This window comes from Tinamus guttatus, unplaced genomic scaffold (genome assembly GCF_059628265.1).
Source record: "Tinamus guttatus ecotype Peru unplaced genomic scaffold, ASM5962826v1 Tinamus_guttatus_pri_ptg000308l, whole genome shotgun sequence".
Lineage (NCBI taxonomy): Eukaryota > Metazoa > Chordata > Aves > Tinamiformes > Tinamidae > Tinamus > Tinamus guttatus.
In genome coordinates this window covers 4,037,280-4,053,321 of record NW_028288842.1, presented here as the reverse complement: position 1 = coordinate 4,053,321, position 16,042 = coordinate 4,037,280, and the positions used below count along the sequence as shown (strand labels likewise).

The 16,042-nt window shown below is 36.4% G+C and overlaps 1 protein-coding gene across 1 annotated transcript in view; it reads left to right on the top strand.

The window, feature by feature from the left end:
* PIK3C2G (phosphatidylinositol-4-phosphate 3-kinase catalytic subunit type 2 gamma) overlaps window positions 1–16,042 on the top strand; it is a 193,675-nt gene that overhangs the window by 21,251 nt on the left and 156,382 nt on the right. Inside the window, exons 6-8 of the mRNA XM_088528461.1 lie at window positions 5,301–5,371; window positions 10,064–10,127; window positions 14,606–14,728. Coding sequence (XP_088384587.1) covers window positions 5,301–5,371; window positions 10,064–10,127; window positions 14,606–14,728 — 258 coding nt within the window. The remainder of the gene's footprint in view (window positions 1–5,300; window positions 5,372–10,063; window positions 10,128–14,605; window positions 14,729–16,042) is intronic.

Below are 16,042 nucleotides of genomic sequence, written 5' to 3'. Positions count from 1 at the left end.
TTCATGTTCAGTCACCTATGGAATTAGTTCTGTCTTGTCTTGATACCTTGTTGTCAATGAACTGCAAGTTGCTGAGCTCCAGTCAGAAATCACTGGGTGTTTTCTATTGTCTGCATTAAACAGGAGATGAGATTAAACAGTTTTCATATTCCTTTTTGGTCTTAGATCTGTGACAAGATGTTCTGTTTTAAGAGTCTGGCAGACTAGATTTTTCCATGCAGTGGTGCCAAAGAAGGCTGGGCTTGGGAGGAGTAGTGTGAAGATTATTATATATAATTATGAACGCATGTAACTTTGTAATTATAGAAAAGTCACTTGCCTTTTCTGTGTCAGTGTCTCAAGCTATTAAATGGAGTAATATATACTATTGGCCAGTTGCAGGCTTCCAGTGTTTCCTGCCCTGAGAAATCACTGACATGAGTTAGAAGTTTGATTAGGGTGCTATTTGTTACTTGTATGTGTACAACATCCACTGGAGGTATTGTTTACATGCACACCCTAAAAACAGGTGGCCTCAAACAACTCCCCTACAATCTTGTCTTCCAATTTCTAAGCCAATGATTGATTCTCTACAAATTACTGTGCACTCAAACTAAAAAAAAACCCTAAAATATAGAGCAAATTACCTATCTACTGCTCTGCTATACTATACATCCTCAAACTAATATGCTTTACAGCCTATGCTCTGCATAGGCTCCTCAAATGCTCCGTGTCTTGAGACTGTCCTCCTAATCATTCTTGCTTACCTTATGTAGCATCTTTGAAACCGAGATACATATTTAAAAATATCTCTTGGTATACGCAAATCACTATTATTCATGACAGCACAATTGTCCCATACTGCACAATGCCTAGAGAAGAGGCAGTATTCAAGGAATACTTATTTCACCTTTCTAAGTAATGTGATAGAGTTTAGGAGTTAATATTTTGGGTAATTTCTTAAAAGTTATCCCTTGGCCAAGCTATTCCCCTGTAAGCAGGTAGAAGGCTGTATCAGTTCTGTGTGCCTGTTCTTTTCAACTGAAATTCTGATAAAAGAGCAGGCATTTACTTAAAACTTATACTATGATGCATACATTTCTCTCTCCCTACTGCATATGGTGAAGGATGATTTATTGCTCTTGTATCACCACGTCTTCAAAGTACTTCTAGGCTCCTGTATGTCACAGCTGTATTACTGATTTTATTGAGTCTAATAGCCAGTTGTCCTTGAGAGGCAATAGAAATACACACAGAAAGCAAGCGGGGCAACGGTCTGATATTTTTAGTTATTAACTAATTGCTTGCAGTTCAGAGTTTAAGTGGACTTTAATCTCTGGACCAAATTGCCAGCTGGTTTGAGAGCAGGAAACTCTGAATATAAATAATAATTATTATTATATTAATTATTATATTATTATTACTATACTTTAATTCCATAGCTACTGGAAACCTTCGTAAACCATAATATTAAAGAGATGTCATCAAGAAGAACTGAACAGTGACATTTAGCCCTTTCATTCACGGCTTTCAACACCAAATTTCCTAATAAATCATCTACTGTGCCTCTTAATTTTCTGTGAAGCTCATGGACTCAGTAAAGAATTACTAAAATAATCTGCTTAAGTATAGTAAAAGATGGAGTTGATAAATTTTGGGCAATAACTAAATATTTACAATTGTTTTGTGAATACAACTGAAGAACTTTTAAATGAGAGTATCTGTTTTCTCCTTCTGTGAGTAGCTGGTATTCTGTGTTACAATGTATCCAAAAAAAAAAGTCATCTGGAACAGTGGAGTTAGAGGCAAGAAATCTGGCCTGGGGCTTTCATGGATTCACAAACTCTTGAGCCAGTCAGCGACCTTTAAATTGATTTTGATTTTTGAGATGTGAGATTTATCAGCCTTAACACTTTTGAACAAAAGCCTTTTAATACCTGAATTTTCAAGACACTAGATTCCTCCTAAACCCCCTTAGAAAGCCTGTACAAAGAATATAAGGTTATCTTTATACCGAACATACCGAAACTAAGTTTTATATCATGTAACCATACGAAGAGCTTCTGTGGACATGACTGTAAATTCTGCATCTTGTAGATTTTTCTCCATGCATTGAAATCTTGAGAATGACAATAAATGTGGAAACAATACAATAGTTCTTTTGTTGAATGATGGTCCGGGTTACAGACACAGTTGTGCTGTATTCTGAGCACCAAACACTAGGTTTGTTTTGATACTCTGCTTCACATCTAACCTATTCTTTCTTTTTTTATTATTTTTTCCCCCCTAAGGGGTAACTCGTAAGTGCAACCTCCATGAGTTCTAGTGGGTTAGAAATGTTACCTTCCTTAGAGGGTGGTGCTCAGGAAGAGATGCACAGTGGAATAGCACAGAAGTACAAACCATCCATACACCTTTTCCAGACAGAGCTCTGCCTAGCCCAAGAGGCCTGTTTTTTTCAGAGCTGTCCTCATGTGCTTAATGTCTGAGTAAAGCAAGAATCTTTATAGTGGTGTGGGAGCAAAAAAAACCCCTGCTTTCTAAGAGCATTACTTGCTTTTTTTTTTTTCGGACAAAATCAGCCAGGAAGTGATATTTCTTGAGAATCCAAACATGCCTTTACTTTCATATCTGCTAGTGTTAACAATGCCAGTATTTCACCAGATATATCAAATTAAGTGTTAACATCCAAGTATAGTCACAAACTGAGGAAGACGAAGTCAGTGGTCCATCAGAATAAGAGGTGGTGTTTTGTTATTTGAATTTGTGTCCTGTTCACTACTAAGAAGTCATTTGTCTGTGTTTAAGTGTGCTTTAAAATTGTGCTGCTGTAAAAATGCTTCACGTCCTATTAATATGCTCAAAGGCTGCTTCATCACTGCTGCAGTTTGACAGGTCTAAATGAGGTTTAATATACTGCAGTGCACTGTGGAGGCCAAGAGCAGAGTGTGACCGCCTCTTGACGTTTCACATTTCAGAAATAGTTACAATTGCCAGGTAGAATAATTACTAACAAAGAAACAGAAATAGTCTTCAAAGCCATATTTCAGGCAGGTAACAAGCTTGGAAGATAAATTAGTGGTGCTCAGGCCACTGGAGCACTCTTGTTGTCTTAAAGAATTTGTGAAATCAAAATTAATAGCTTACAATAGGGCTTAACTAGGAATAGGGACGTCTTAAGAAATGTTTGAGTGAATTATCGATCACCTCTCTATGATAGCTGACATGCTGTGAAAGCTTCAGGCTATCGAGTTACTTCAGGTCACTAATAATAGCAAAGAATGTTAACAGCTCGAGAGCTGTCATAAGTCACGGACCCAAAGTCTTCATCCAGCTCCAGGGAGCCCTTGCGACAGGGCACTCGTATCTGAAAGGAAAGGTCCTGTTTGTGGTGGCATGATCAGGTCTGTCAGGGTATTTTCTGGGAGTCAAGGTGCATGTGGTGGATTGTTGCTCTGTCTAGAATTAGCGAATCCAAATCATGATATCATAGAATGCAGGTATGAAATATCTGGTGCTATTTCCTTCCCCAGTTGCACATTTCTGATTATGATAACACTTCCAGGGGAGAAAGCGAGAAACTTCAGAACAGGGAGTAAAGGGGATCTCAGCAAGCTGAAGTGCAAAAGAAATGAGGAATAGAAGCTTTTAGCTTCACACCACTCTAGAGAAGGTGGCCTAAACCAGAAATTGGCACGAGCCACATTAATAGAAATGAAGAAAGCATTAAACTAAACTCTTTTTTTAAACAAGTGGTGGATTGTGATGTGGGCAGAAGACAATTTTGAGCCTTCAGCTGAGAGAGAAAATGCAATTATTATGTCAGAGTCCTGGGAGCACAATTAGTGCTGCTCTCAAGAAATCGGCATCCATAAGCTTTTCTTGTATGACTTGTAATCTTGTAATCATATTTGTAGCAGCAGCTCAGTGGGACTCCGAGGCAGATTCTGAAGTCAACTAAGAAAAAAATATCTGCTCCCAAATGCATCCTGTCCTCCAAATACATTGTATACTGCTTTATGATAACATTTAACTCACTCTAACACACTGAAATAAAGAGCAGAGGTGTCCCTCTACATTCAAAAGCCAAGGCAAATGAAGCTTAGAGGTTAGTTTTAGGATGCACGTATTCAAGATTTAATGCATGAGAACTTTCCTTTTGCCTTCACCCTAATTCATCTTTCGCTTACTTCTACTAAATAGATAGTAACTCTTTAAATGGAAATTCTGTTTAGCATATTGGCAAGGCAGCTAGTTCAAAAAGATCCTGCACCTTAATTGGTGCTATTGCAAAATCTCTAGGTAGCAATCTAAAGTAGAATTAGCTTGAATGAATTCACCCATGAATTATCGTATTTAACTTAAATCCAGCAATATCAGAAACACAAATTGCTCCAGAATGTTTGCTTCAGACCACTACTGCCCTTTAATTACCTTGTGAAAACTGCTAGTGTGGTCACAGCTTTCAACAAGCTTTCAATATTTTAATTCACTAACATTCAAAATAGCAGAAGACTTTTCAGCACAGCAGGTAAAATAGTGGGGTTTTCCTTTGGAAAATGTAGTTTTAGTTATGAATTCTGCCTAAAGAAAAAAGTCATAAACTTGAAACAGATCACTACTGGATTGTGCTATTCTGTTTTGTTTAAATCCTGTTTATTGTGTGAAAATTAAATTGGTAAAAAAATAAGAGAAGAGATTTTTTTTTTCTGCTCAGGGTGATACCTGCAAGCAGACAGTACATGGCTGGCATGGGCTGAGCTACCTTAATAGGGGCAGAAGGAGTTAAGGTATCATGGGCCACAAGCGAGGGTAGAGAAAAGACTACATCTGAAGGTGAATTGATCTCATCTGCAGAGTATGCCAAATGAGACAAAATGAGGGGAGATAAGTCTCTTTGAAGAGGTTGCAAAGAATGATACAATGTTCCTCATTTTATTCCCTTAGGAAAGAAGGCTGAGATCGGGTTATACATACAAAGTCATTTCTGCTTCATGTCCTGTGTCCGTTGCTATTGAAGAAGGCTGCCTACTGCCATCTGTAAAAAGAAAGCAGAAGCGGGGCTTTCTGAGGCCCTGCTGTAATCTTAATGCATAATAAACTTCAATTTTATGTAATGGAAGGAACTGCTGTGATAATTTTCTGTGGCCACCTGTATAATACAAGCCAATATGATAGGAGAGAGTCATCAAATAAAATCTCAGACCAACACTTTGAAAGGAAGGAGTTGCTAAAAGAACATGTTGACTTTGGAAGAAAAGCAGAACTGTCGTGCACATTCTTCATATCAGAGTATCTCATTATATGCTTCTCTTTCATAGCATGAGGATGACCAAAGACAGTTCAGTGTGAATCAACTGTTGGAGTATACTTGTGCTTGGAGACTGACTCGGTAAGAACATGAATATTTTGCAATAGCTGTGTATGTATTCTCTATAGGAGAAATCTCTACAGGTGTTTTCAGACCTTATTGGTTGCTTGTCAGAAAATAATAGCTATTTATAAATGGCTATTTGTATTTTCATTTTATTCATTTTATTACCATAAGAGGATCAAATCAGTCATGTGAATCTGTATATGCAACATTTATTCACACTTATTTCTTCTTTTTTCTATAAAGTGTGTGGCCTTTTCCATTGTAAAGAGAGTCTTACAAGGGAATATGTGATAGAAGTTGTTGAGTTTCAAATCAAGTACATGACAAGATTTGTCTCTGATAGTTAGGACAATGAAAAACAAATAGCATAAGTAATAAATAATTCCTTTCTTCATTTACAGTACAGTAGTTGTTTTTTCCTAACTGCTGAAAAAGTAGAGGCAGAACAGCATCTGTTCACTTTTTCCTGCTTGTCGCAAGAATTCTTGATGGGTGGGAAAAGACTGCCTCCAGCAGTAGGGGCACTGAAATACCTGTGCTCAAGCCCCATGCTCTCAAATTCATTTCTAAATTGGTTGAGAGGAGAAAAAGGTTAATTGTTAAGTAACAAAGTTTGCTGACTATAATATGCAAAGTAGTAAAAGCATGAGTTCCCAATGATTAATTGTAGAAGGACTTTACTGAGTTGACTGTGTGATAAAATGGCAGATAAATTCTGAGAAGATAAGTGTAGATCACATCCTCTTGTGTTGACTTTTGCCACCAGGAATGAGTTCTTAGGTTTATAATAAAGAGTTTTGAATGTCAGCTTGGTGCACAATGGCTGCTAGAAAGATTAAATAAATGGTTGGAATTGAAGATCCTTGCCATGGCACATCAGGATAATTAAAATTTTCATAGGTTCAGAAAATAGCAAGGCAATCAGCAGATTACATGTGGGGATAGTTCATTCAGGAGCTGCTTTCTGCAGGCTGTGTGCATAGGATTGTGCCTTGCAGGTCTCCCTGTCTTGACAGAGTCGTAGTGTCCTTGCAGTTGGACTTGTGCCATCAACACCTCTGCATGTGCTCAAGACTCACTCTGGGGCATGCATGGCACACGTTCCATGTCTTGATACAGAAACTCTTAATGTTATGTTGAGCATTTTGAACTGAAAACTCTTTTGAAGAATGAAGACCCTCATGTCCTAGTAGATCATTAGACCTATAGTGGGGCTGGAGAAGACTCTCAGTGAGTGTGCACATGACTGGTTCCCTTATCTAGCCTCAAGGATTGTGATCATAAGCCTTTCTGCACTCCTTAACATAGCAATCAAAAATCACTTCTTGGAGCAAATGTCTTCAGCAGGGTTCATGTACTAGTTTTCCCCATTATAGTCAACTTGTTTGAGTTGAGAACACTGGCGCACTTACATTTAGAGAGGACTTGAATTTAAAGTATCACCAAAGTTAGAATCAAGTGAGCTCTACAGTGAAGAATGGCTCATATTCCTGCAAGCAGCTGCCATAGTGTGTGTTTGTGTGTTTGTTTGTTATTGTGGGCAGGTCAGTCAGCAATACCACACCTTGTCATAACAGCAGTGTGTGACATAACACGTCACATCTTTGTGCCTATTCTATATTGGGAGGTATGTTTGCAACACATCGTATTGTTGTATCTAGGTAGGGGTGCAGTAGCTATGGAGAGGTAGTGGAAGGGCCTCAACACAGTCTGTACAAATCTGCTTGGTGTATGGCAAGGCTGGCAGATAACCTACCCATAATGTTGTATCTTCAGAGCTATGAGCATCTATTTTAGGTAAATTAAATAACGCTCAGGATTGCCTCAGTGTACTGCAGTTACATTTCTGATGGTAGCACACAAACATCTGTGTCTTATAGAACCTGCTGAATGAGATGGTCACCATCTGCTTAGATCCAGTAGGGAAGGAAGAAGGATTGTTTTGGCTGTCTTGAAATGAAGTAAAAAGAACAACCTGGAACCTGATCTCTGTTTATATCAAGATCTCTGTTTATGTCTGCTGTCTCAGACAAGTGTGTAACAAATGAAACCAGCAGCATCTACATTGCTTCTTTCACTGATATTCATAGTTTGAAAATCAAACCTAATGTAAATCATCAAGTATGTCAGCAGAACTGTACTCATTGTACCGGGGCCGCATTTGGCCCATAATCTCTGACATCAAGGTGCCAATAAATATGACACGGTGGCTAATCTGACACTTGCAGTTAGGCAGAGCTTATTTAGGCAACCTGGTGATAAATGGCCCTTTGGAAAGGAAACCTGGCAATATTCCACAGAGGGTGACTGCCAGGAAATTAAAAAAACAGTGCTGCATGTGTTCACTGTATGTGGCTCTCTGCTTTCTCCCATGTAGGCCAGCCAGGGTCCAAGACTGACTTTCCTAAGTTATTGATGATTCTCTTTCATAACTCTTTTACTATATTACCGTGCTAAAAGATCCAAGGGGTTTCTCCAGGACCCTCCCAAAGAAACAATTAAATGTTCATGAATTATTTACTGTTGCCATATGTATACACACCTATCAGAGATGTGCTTGTATATAATATATGAGTATTAGTTATCTAGCAGCCAAAGACTCAGGAAAGCATTAATGGAGGTATTCTGATCATTGTTACAAGTTGTTGTGGTGTTTTTCATATTTATTATGTACAATTATGGCTGCTTTATACATAAAATTCTGTAGAGTGGGATAAAATGATGGGAAACATGCTAGTTTTTTGAGTTAGTATTAGTATTTAGGAAATTATTCTGAAAAATGTATTTAGTCCAAGCATGCTAATGACTATGCTTACATGTGTAGCAAAGCGATGGGGCAAGCTCTTACATTTAGAACTACCTTTGAGTTTGGCAATGCTATGAAAAAGACATTATGCCTGGGGAGTTGCTCAAAACAAAGCAGCAACTTGTATTATCTACAATATAACAGGATTACAGGAGGACTTGGCAGACACTAACTGCCTGGCTAGATAAGGCTAGTGCAAGGTTGCAAATACAAAACTCTAAAGGCAAAGCCATCTGTAGGGGGAGGTGAATGTTAGACATCTACAGGGAATTGTACTCTGGTATTAACACCTGAAATTCCTCTATTCAACATGATGAATTTTAATACATGATAATCTAACCATGTGCTATACAAACTGTACCCTGGACAATGTCTGTAACTCTAATCTCCTATTGCTCAATTAGCCTTACTTAAGTAGCATGATGTATGAATGGCACAAAAACATCCTGTGCAAAACCTGGATTCGGTCCGAAGCAAACAAATATCTGTGTGATCAGAGATGCCAGTCTGCAATGAAAAAAACTTCTTCCAAGCCCACTGAAGAGAGAAAACACCAATGAAAAAGAGAGTGGGAAATATATGAGAAAAATAAAGCAGTAGGGTAAAACAATCAAAAACAAAACAAAAGAAATAAACAAAAAAACACAGATGGGAAGGAGTGTAGATTTGAAACTTTCCATTTTCCATACAAGCACATGTTACCTGATGTCTACAAAAAAGTACCACTAAGGCAATAAGATGATGTCTTGCCAGGGAATAAGTTAGTCATTTAGTGGGAATTAAGGTTTCCCTTTCTACAGCTGAATATGCAGTCCGAGGGGAGGCTGTCAAAGGTGAGCACAATAACGACAGCCAGGGCTCAATAGGAAAGTTTTTCATTTTTTTCCAGCCCACAAGGAAATGCTAACTTGAATTTCACTGTGCATAGTACACAGTAGGATTAAAGGCAGAAAGAGACAAAAACACTATTTAAAAAGTAAAAGTCTGATTATGATTGTCTGTTGGAGCTTTTGGTTCTAAAGGGATGATGCTTAAAGCATTAGCTTCAGTATTGCAGTTTAATTTACAAAGTTTTGTGTTCCCATTCATAACCGCACCGAATTTAGTGACACTTTGTGGAGACATAGCAGACTGCTTGTATAAATTTGGTAGTAATATTTGTAGCTTAAAGGTAGCGTGGTACTAGAGCACGGCAGAGGTCTCCAGCAGAGGATACAGCAGGAGTATCAGTTAAACCATTTTTTGCAACTGCATTGAATGACAAAGAAATACAAATCTCTACCTTAAGTAATAGTAGATAAAGGCAGCCACTGAAATAGTATGAAAACATCAACATCAGAAATGTAAGTAAATAAAGTATAATGATTTCCATGGCAATGGTGCTCCTTTTATTAATGCACATTGTCATACTTGTGACTTAATAGAGGCTTTTGAACTGTAGAGATTTTCCAGATGTTTTGCAGATGTTTTGCTTGGGTCTCTGCAGCTTTACAGTCTGTGAAGTGATCTAGGAAAGAAGGCATTATAGCATGCACTTAAACACATCCTTCTTCAAGGTAATATTTAAGCACACACTTAGTCTTAAAGAGTGAAAGAAACAGGTTTTGAAGTTAAATAGACTCATTAGGAAGCCATTTACTGGATTTCTTTCACCTGTGAAACAAGTATCCTCCAGGTCAAAATAGAAAATTTTCTGTACATACCTTATGTGGCAAATGGCTACTAAGGGACTATGGAGAACCAGGGTGGGTGTTAACATGAGGTCTACAAAAACAGTTGTATTAGATACATAAAATCTCTGTCAGTCCAATTATTTCTGATTTATACCATGTGAAAAAATATGTGCTCTCTTTATCCATTTGCTATTAATTTGAGATTGTTTTCTTCTTTCCAATTTCCAGAGAGAACCTTGTCTCGATTATTATGAAATACAGAGGTCAAGTGGAGTATTTATTGCAAAATGAGGTATTTTTTCTCAGTTTGTTATACCAGAAAAGCATTAACTTCCATGTGAATGTTATCTAATTATTAATCTGTCTCAGATGCAATTAAAGTGGATTTTAATTAGAGCTGTTTAACCTGACTCGGAAAGGTTATGAATTCTTTTAACAAAATTTGACTTGAAATGAAGAAAAAAGTGCTACCAATTTAAAATGTCCAAGGTGACTGTTTCATAGTGTAAAGGAACTTGTAAATAAAACCAGGATTGTTTTGTTTGACAGTATAGAGGTTAAAACTAGCAAAGATATATGCACTAGTACTACATAGTATTCTATATAGCATACTATATAGTAGCATATAGTATTCTATATACTATATATACTATACTATATATCTATGCTATATAGTATACTATATATTTTGGCAAAAAATGTCCTTGATTTTGTAAACCCACAGGAAACTGTTTAACTACTTAGGATATATATTCAAACATGAGATTATTTGAAGGGTTAGGCTTAGGCTGAAAAACTCATAAAGGCTTTCTTTTAAAATTTTTGGGACTGTTCCATGCTCAAAGGAAATCTTAGGAAATCTTTTCTGCTAACTACTGTTTTAGGCAGAATTTAAACTCTAAAGGGCAAATACATATTTTTTGGGGAAGAAGCCAAATGGTTATTTGTTTTGAGTTTCAGGCTGTGATATAGCTGTCTTTCTAGGATTTGGAACTGTTAAGAAAAGAGATTTTTTTGTTTAAAAAAACTCAGAAATACCAATGTAGTGGCAGGGAGATATTCCAGTGCATCTATAACAGAGTATTATAACTGATTGTGCTAAAATAGGGCTTTTTTTTTTTTTAATGTAAATCAAAACATGAATGTCACCTGTACTCAAGTTCAGATTTTGATCTTTCTGCATATTCTTGGTATTACTATTTTGAATAGCCAGAAAGTGTATGCACATACATATATATGTTTACATAGAAGTGTGTTTATATATGTATGTGAGTGTTCACATACATAAATATTTGTGCATATGTATATGATAACACATGCAAACACACCTATATGTAAAAATGCACACAAATGCATATATAAATACCTATGTAAATATATATATTTAGATAAAAATAGTCTGCATTTTTGTGCAAATCTTTTACACTGCTTTTGCAGAATGCACACAAATTTAAGATCTGTGAGCTTGTGCCTAATTCCAAAGCAGGGCTCTGATTTTGATGCTGTGTAAACATTCACTGATATTTGTTTCTGTGAGCAAGCTCTTAAAGGAGACTATGTAGTGTGTAATATGGGATGGAAGCCCTTGGGAAAAATGAGGTCTCTGAACTCAAAATTATATATTTATTCCTTTACTGAAGAAGACCCATGAGTTCAGTTACTCACATTCACTTGAAATGGTAGAGTCTAAAGTAAGAAGATTCCAAATGCAAAGGGAGCTGTAATCTCAAACCCTATTAAATGGAGATCTCTCAAATTTGTTTTTGCCTTTTTTTTTTGCTCAAGACTTTTATCTTGAGTAGGCAATCATTTGAGTTTGTTAACTTATTTATAAAGGGAAGACAGGACACTTCTGAAATATTCATGTCATGCAACAAATGTGTGTTTTACTCTAGAGCTAAATTTCTCTATAGTTAATAATATATATATATTTAACAAGGTCCTGTCTGTCCAGGAACACTGAAAAAAGTTCATGTGAATTGATTAAAAGAGCAGGGTTGCGAGTTAATGACACATGTTAAACAATCATGCAAATGCTTTCATTCAGCAGTATAATAATGTATGGAATTTTTTCAAGCCTATAATAATTAGAACTAGTGTTACTGGTTGGCTTTAATAAATGGCTTGAAAAATTGCAGTTCTGTTATAATCATGACTTTATAGTGAAGGAAGCAAACAAGAAAATGAGAACTCTTGAGTTATTATCTGAATCCAAAATTGTTTATTTTCCATGAAGATTAAATCCATTAAATCCATTTTAAATTTGGGTCTTTGTAACTTCTCCTCATCCCAAGGTTAGATAGAAATAATTCTCTTGATTTTCAAAACTGACACTTAGAGCAGTGGGAGATTTGGGACCTTTCTTCTGATCCACTGCAATCCACCCTCAGCGCACAGGTAACCAGGCCCGTGAGCGTTACCCACATAAACTAATTTAAATACCTGTACACATGTTTAAATTCTGTGCTCATTTGACATACAGTTTTATTTTGACAGGTCTTGAGCGCCTCCATTAAAAAAATCCAAATTCCCTCATTCAAGGGTGTCTGTTAAAAATTCTTGAGATACTGATTCCTGATTTCTGACTACTGGCAACCCCCCTGTCCCCAGCCTTAGTAACTAATAACCAATAAATGACAGACTCATTTTGTGGTGGATAATACCTTTACAAAATGAAAAGGCAAATAAAAAAACCAAATCGGCATGGGGAGAGGAATTGATGGTGTTGGAATTGAAATATGTGGGTTTTTCTTACAGAGCATGTGCAGTCAGACAGCTAGACATTCTGAATGCTTTGGTAATCCTTCAACATGCACTTCATTTTGAAATCTACTCAAAATACACCATTTAAGAAAACTTCCTAATTTATGCAGTGTAGAAGATAACTTTTTATAGTGAGTGTAGGAGTGGTTCATGGAAGTTCTAGAATGAAGCAGTATTTTTATCATATAAATAAGCATCAAAATATCCTTCTAAGGTTCTGCTGGTATTTAAATATATAGAGGAAAAAATAAATACATTTTGCTTTAGATCTTTAGGGATTTTTTCTATCCAGCAGTATACCTAGTGGCCTATTCAAGAATTACTCCTGAAGTGCCAGCATACTACTCAGAATTAGGTATCTCTGTGTGTGTTATTTTATACATCTAAAATTCCATGTGTGTCTGCTAATAATCCATATTCACATATGAATAAAAAAGACATTGAATTAAAATTAAAAATAATTAACACTTTTTTTTCATTACAAAAATGTGTGTATGTGTGTATCAACATATGCACTTTTACACAAGCTGGTTTACTGTGCGGTTGTGTTCTTCACAACCGCAAGTAAACCAGCCTGTTTAATTTTTGGTTTTTGTCCTTATTATAGGTGGTAACAAAACCATCTTATTTTTAGAAGTCCCAACTTCTACTGACAGTGTATATGTGCATGGAGAGGAAGATTTGCAAGAGTTCAGTAAAAATCCAAGTTGTAGGGAGTCAACATGAGAAAGGAAAGTACTTGTAATTTGCCAGAATGGTGAGTCTGTTTCAGACTGAAGAAAGGTCCACAGTTTTCAGACCTTTGATTTTCCTCCAATACCTGTAATATGGAAAAGTTTTACTGTTTTTAATTATATATACCATATTTAAAAGAATTCTGATATTTGATGCTAATTTATTTAATTTATTGCTGCTTTAGTTTTACTCAAGGCAGTTAAACATGGTAGCAGTAAACTCAACAAATTTTTGTGCTTACTTTTTTTAGTGACAGGTGTTAGTTTTCTCAGTACAGCTCAGTTATAGACCATAAACTTACAAATAGTAAGTTCATCTTGGTGAAGTTCTTTTTCAGACATGGAAATGGATGAGCTGTATAAATGGTTTTATCAGTACATAGACATGGTGTAGCTCACTAAAAGGAAACTTCATCAGTACAGGACTATGGAGAATATGTAACAGAGGAGCTTCTGCTTGTACAGGGAATGTATTTTAAGCTTTACGAAGATCATAAATGTACAGGTACCTGTGCATGAAGGAGTATTTTTTTTTGTTTTTTTACCATCTGTTGATATTTCTAAATATAGGGTATTTGATATTTGTGGTGGTGGCACTTTCTTTGAGATCCAAATTTTATTCTCATATTGAACAATATACTTGAGGTGATTTATCTAGACATTTTTGTTTTATGGTAATATTTAAAAATCCAGGTTTGTTACCAATGTGATTTAGTAGTTTGAAAATATATGGGAGCATGGGGGGGTTGAAAAAAAATTTTGAAAGCTAATTGCAAAGTATTCAATACACATATGTAAGATTTTTCAACCTCACAACCATTATTTTTAAGGAAAATGGATCTCTGCCATGTCTCATAGAGGTGGGTGGTATAAAACAGCAGGGATAAACCCATAGCTTCATGAAAGCCTCAGAACATTTGTGAATCATTTGGGTATGAGACTCCTCAAAAATTCCATTGCAATATTTGTATACTTCAAACCAACATTTTGCCTCTGCAAGACCAAATACAGCACAATTTTCAGGAAAGCACACTTCCTAGAAGGTACTTGGGCTATAACAAAAATTACGCTGTCCTTAAAAAACTACTTATGGCTGGCAATATCAATATGCATTAACAACCTCAGTTTTATGTGTGATGTATTTGAGTTTTGGATGGGGAGGTGTAGATGCGATTTTCTGCATGTGTACTTGTCAAGTATATAGCAAGGTACTTCTATTAAAGAGTATGCCTCTTGTTTCCTTATTATTTTTTTCCTTCTCCGCCATCAACAGCATGGAGTGGGCAATGTGATTGAAGCGGCTAAAGCAATCTGCAGCATCCTCTGCTTTGTGGAAACCAGAGACATTACAAATGCGGTCAAGAAACTCCGTGAAGTGCTCTTAGTGAAAGCACAGGTAAAAAGTGCACTGAAGCCTTCGTGAGGGTGTCGTAACAAGCTGTCATCCTATTTTATTTTTTAAGCTAGAGCTTGGGTAGGTGGCATTCATTTTCTGATTGATCAAGTTGATTGGCCATTGGACTGTCTTGCTGCTTATTTCCTCTGTGACAAATATTAGGAAGAGGTGAGTGTGTGACAAGGAAAGCAGCAGAGGACTTGTCCTATGGTTAAATCTAACTGATACACTTCTATGGCTGTTCTTTCTAATTTCCACCCAACATGCAAACCTCAGCTTTGCCAAATATTACTCAAACCATGACATTTCCAAGTAATCGAGTTTCATACTTTCAACATAGGTTGGTAACAATAAAAACAACAGTTCTTCTGTAAATGCCATGTTTTAAGTTAGAAATTCCTCTATTATTTGTGTAGAGAAAGCCCAGCTTAATGTAGATTTGATTTTAGCTGGAATCTTCATTGTTAAAAATGCTGAAATGGGCTTTCCAGAGGTCACTATAAAATGGAGAACTGAGACTTTGGAGGGCAATTTTTGTTCTCAGTTTTACCACCAACCCTTTGCCATGACCTTGGACAAGTCACTAAGGACCCGATTTACAGAGATTCTGAGCATCTAAAAATTCATTCTAAGTCAGCATCGCGAAAATATAAGTTCTCAGCACATCTGAAAATCAAGCCATTAATCATTCAGAGTTAGCCTGCTGTAACCTTAATTCATGCTAATTCTTTCCCTTTGTAATGAAATTCCACTTTAAACTTTTTAAAAGTTTAATAAGATGCTAAGGTGTTTTTTTTTTCCTTATATGGTCTTTCTTACCATTCTTTCTAATTTTCTTTACAAAATTATGCCATATTGAGCAAGCTACTTGTTTCCTCAAGCCATAGCTAGTGTACAAAAGCCATTATTCTTTCTCTCAGTGGGTTTTAGCCTATGGATTGTGACGTGCATGTAAGAACACTTAGGACAAAAAAAAGGAAACACTGTTTCCTTTTTTGATTAGATTAACTAGTGAGTGTTTACTAGATGCTCAACAACCTAAAAAAAAATTAAATATGGTTGATAGGCAGTTTGAGCTCCCAACCTGAGACTGGGGAAGGCTGACTCAGTTCTGTTCATGGCATTTCTCAAAGCGCAAGAGTGACATGCAACAAATGAATTATATACTGTCATCGATATAAACTTCCTCCTGACAGGTTGTTAACCCTCATATAGTCTTCATTTTACAGAGGCAAAATTCTTGCTGAGAGGTGAAACGTCTCACCGGGGAGCAGAAAGCATGTCAGTTGAACAGATTTAAGTGGTGTTCAGAAA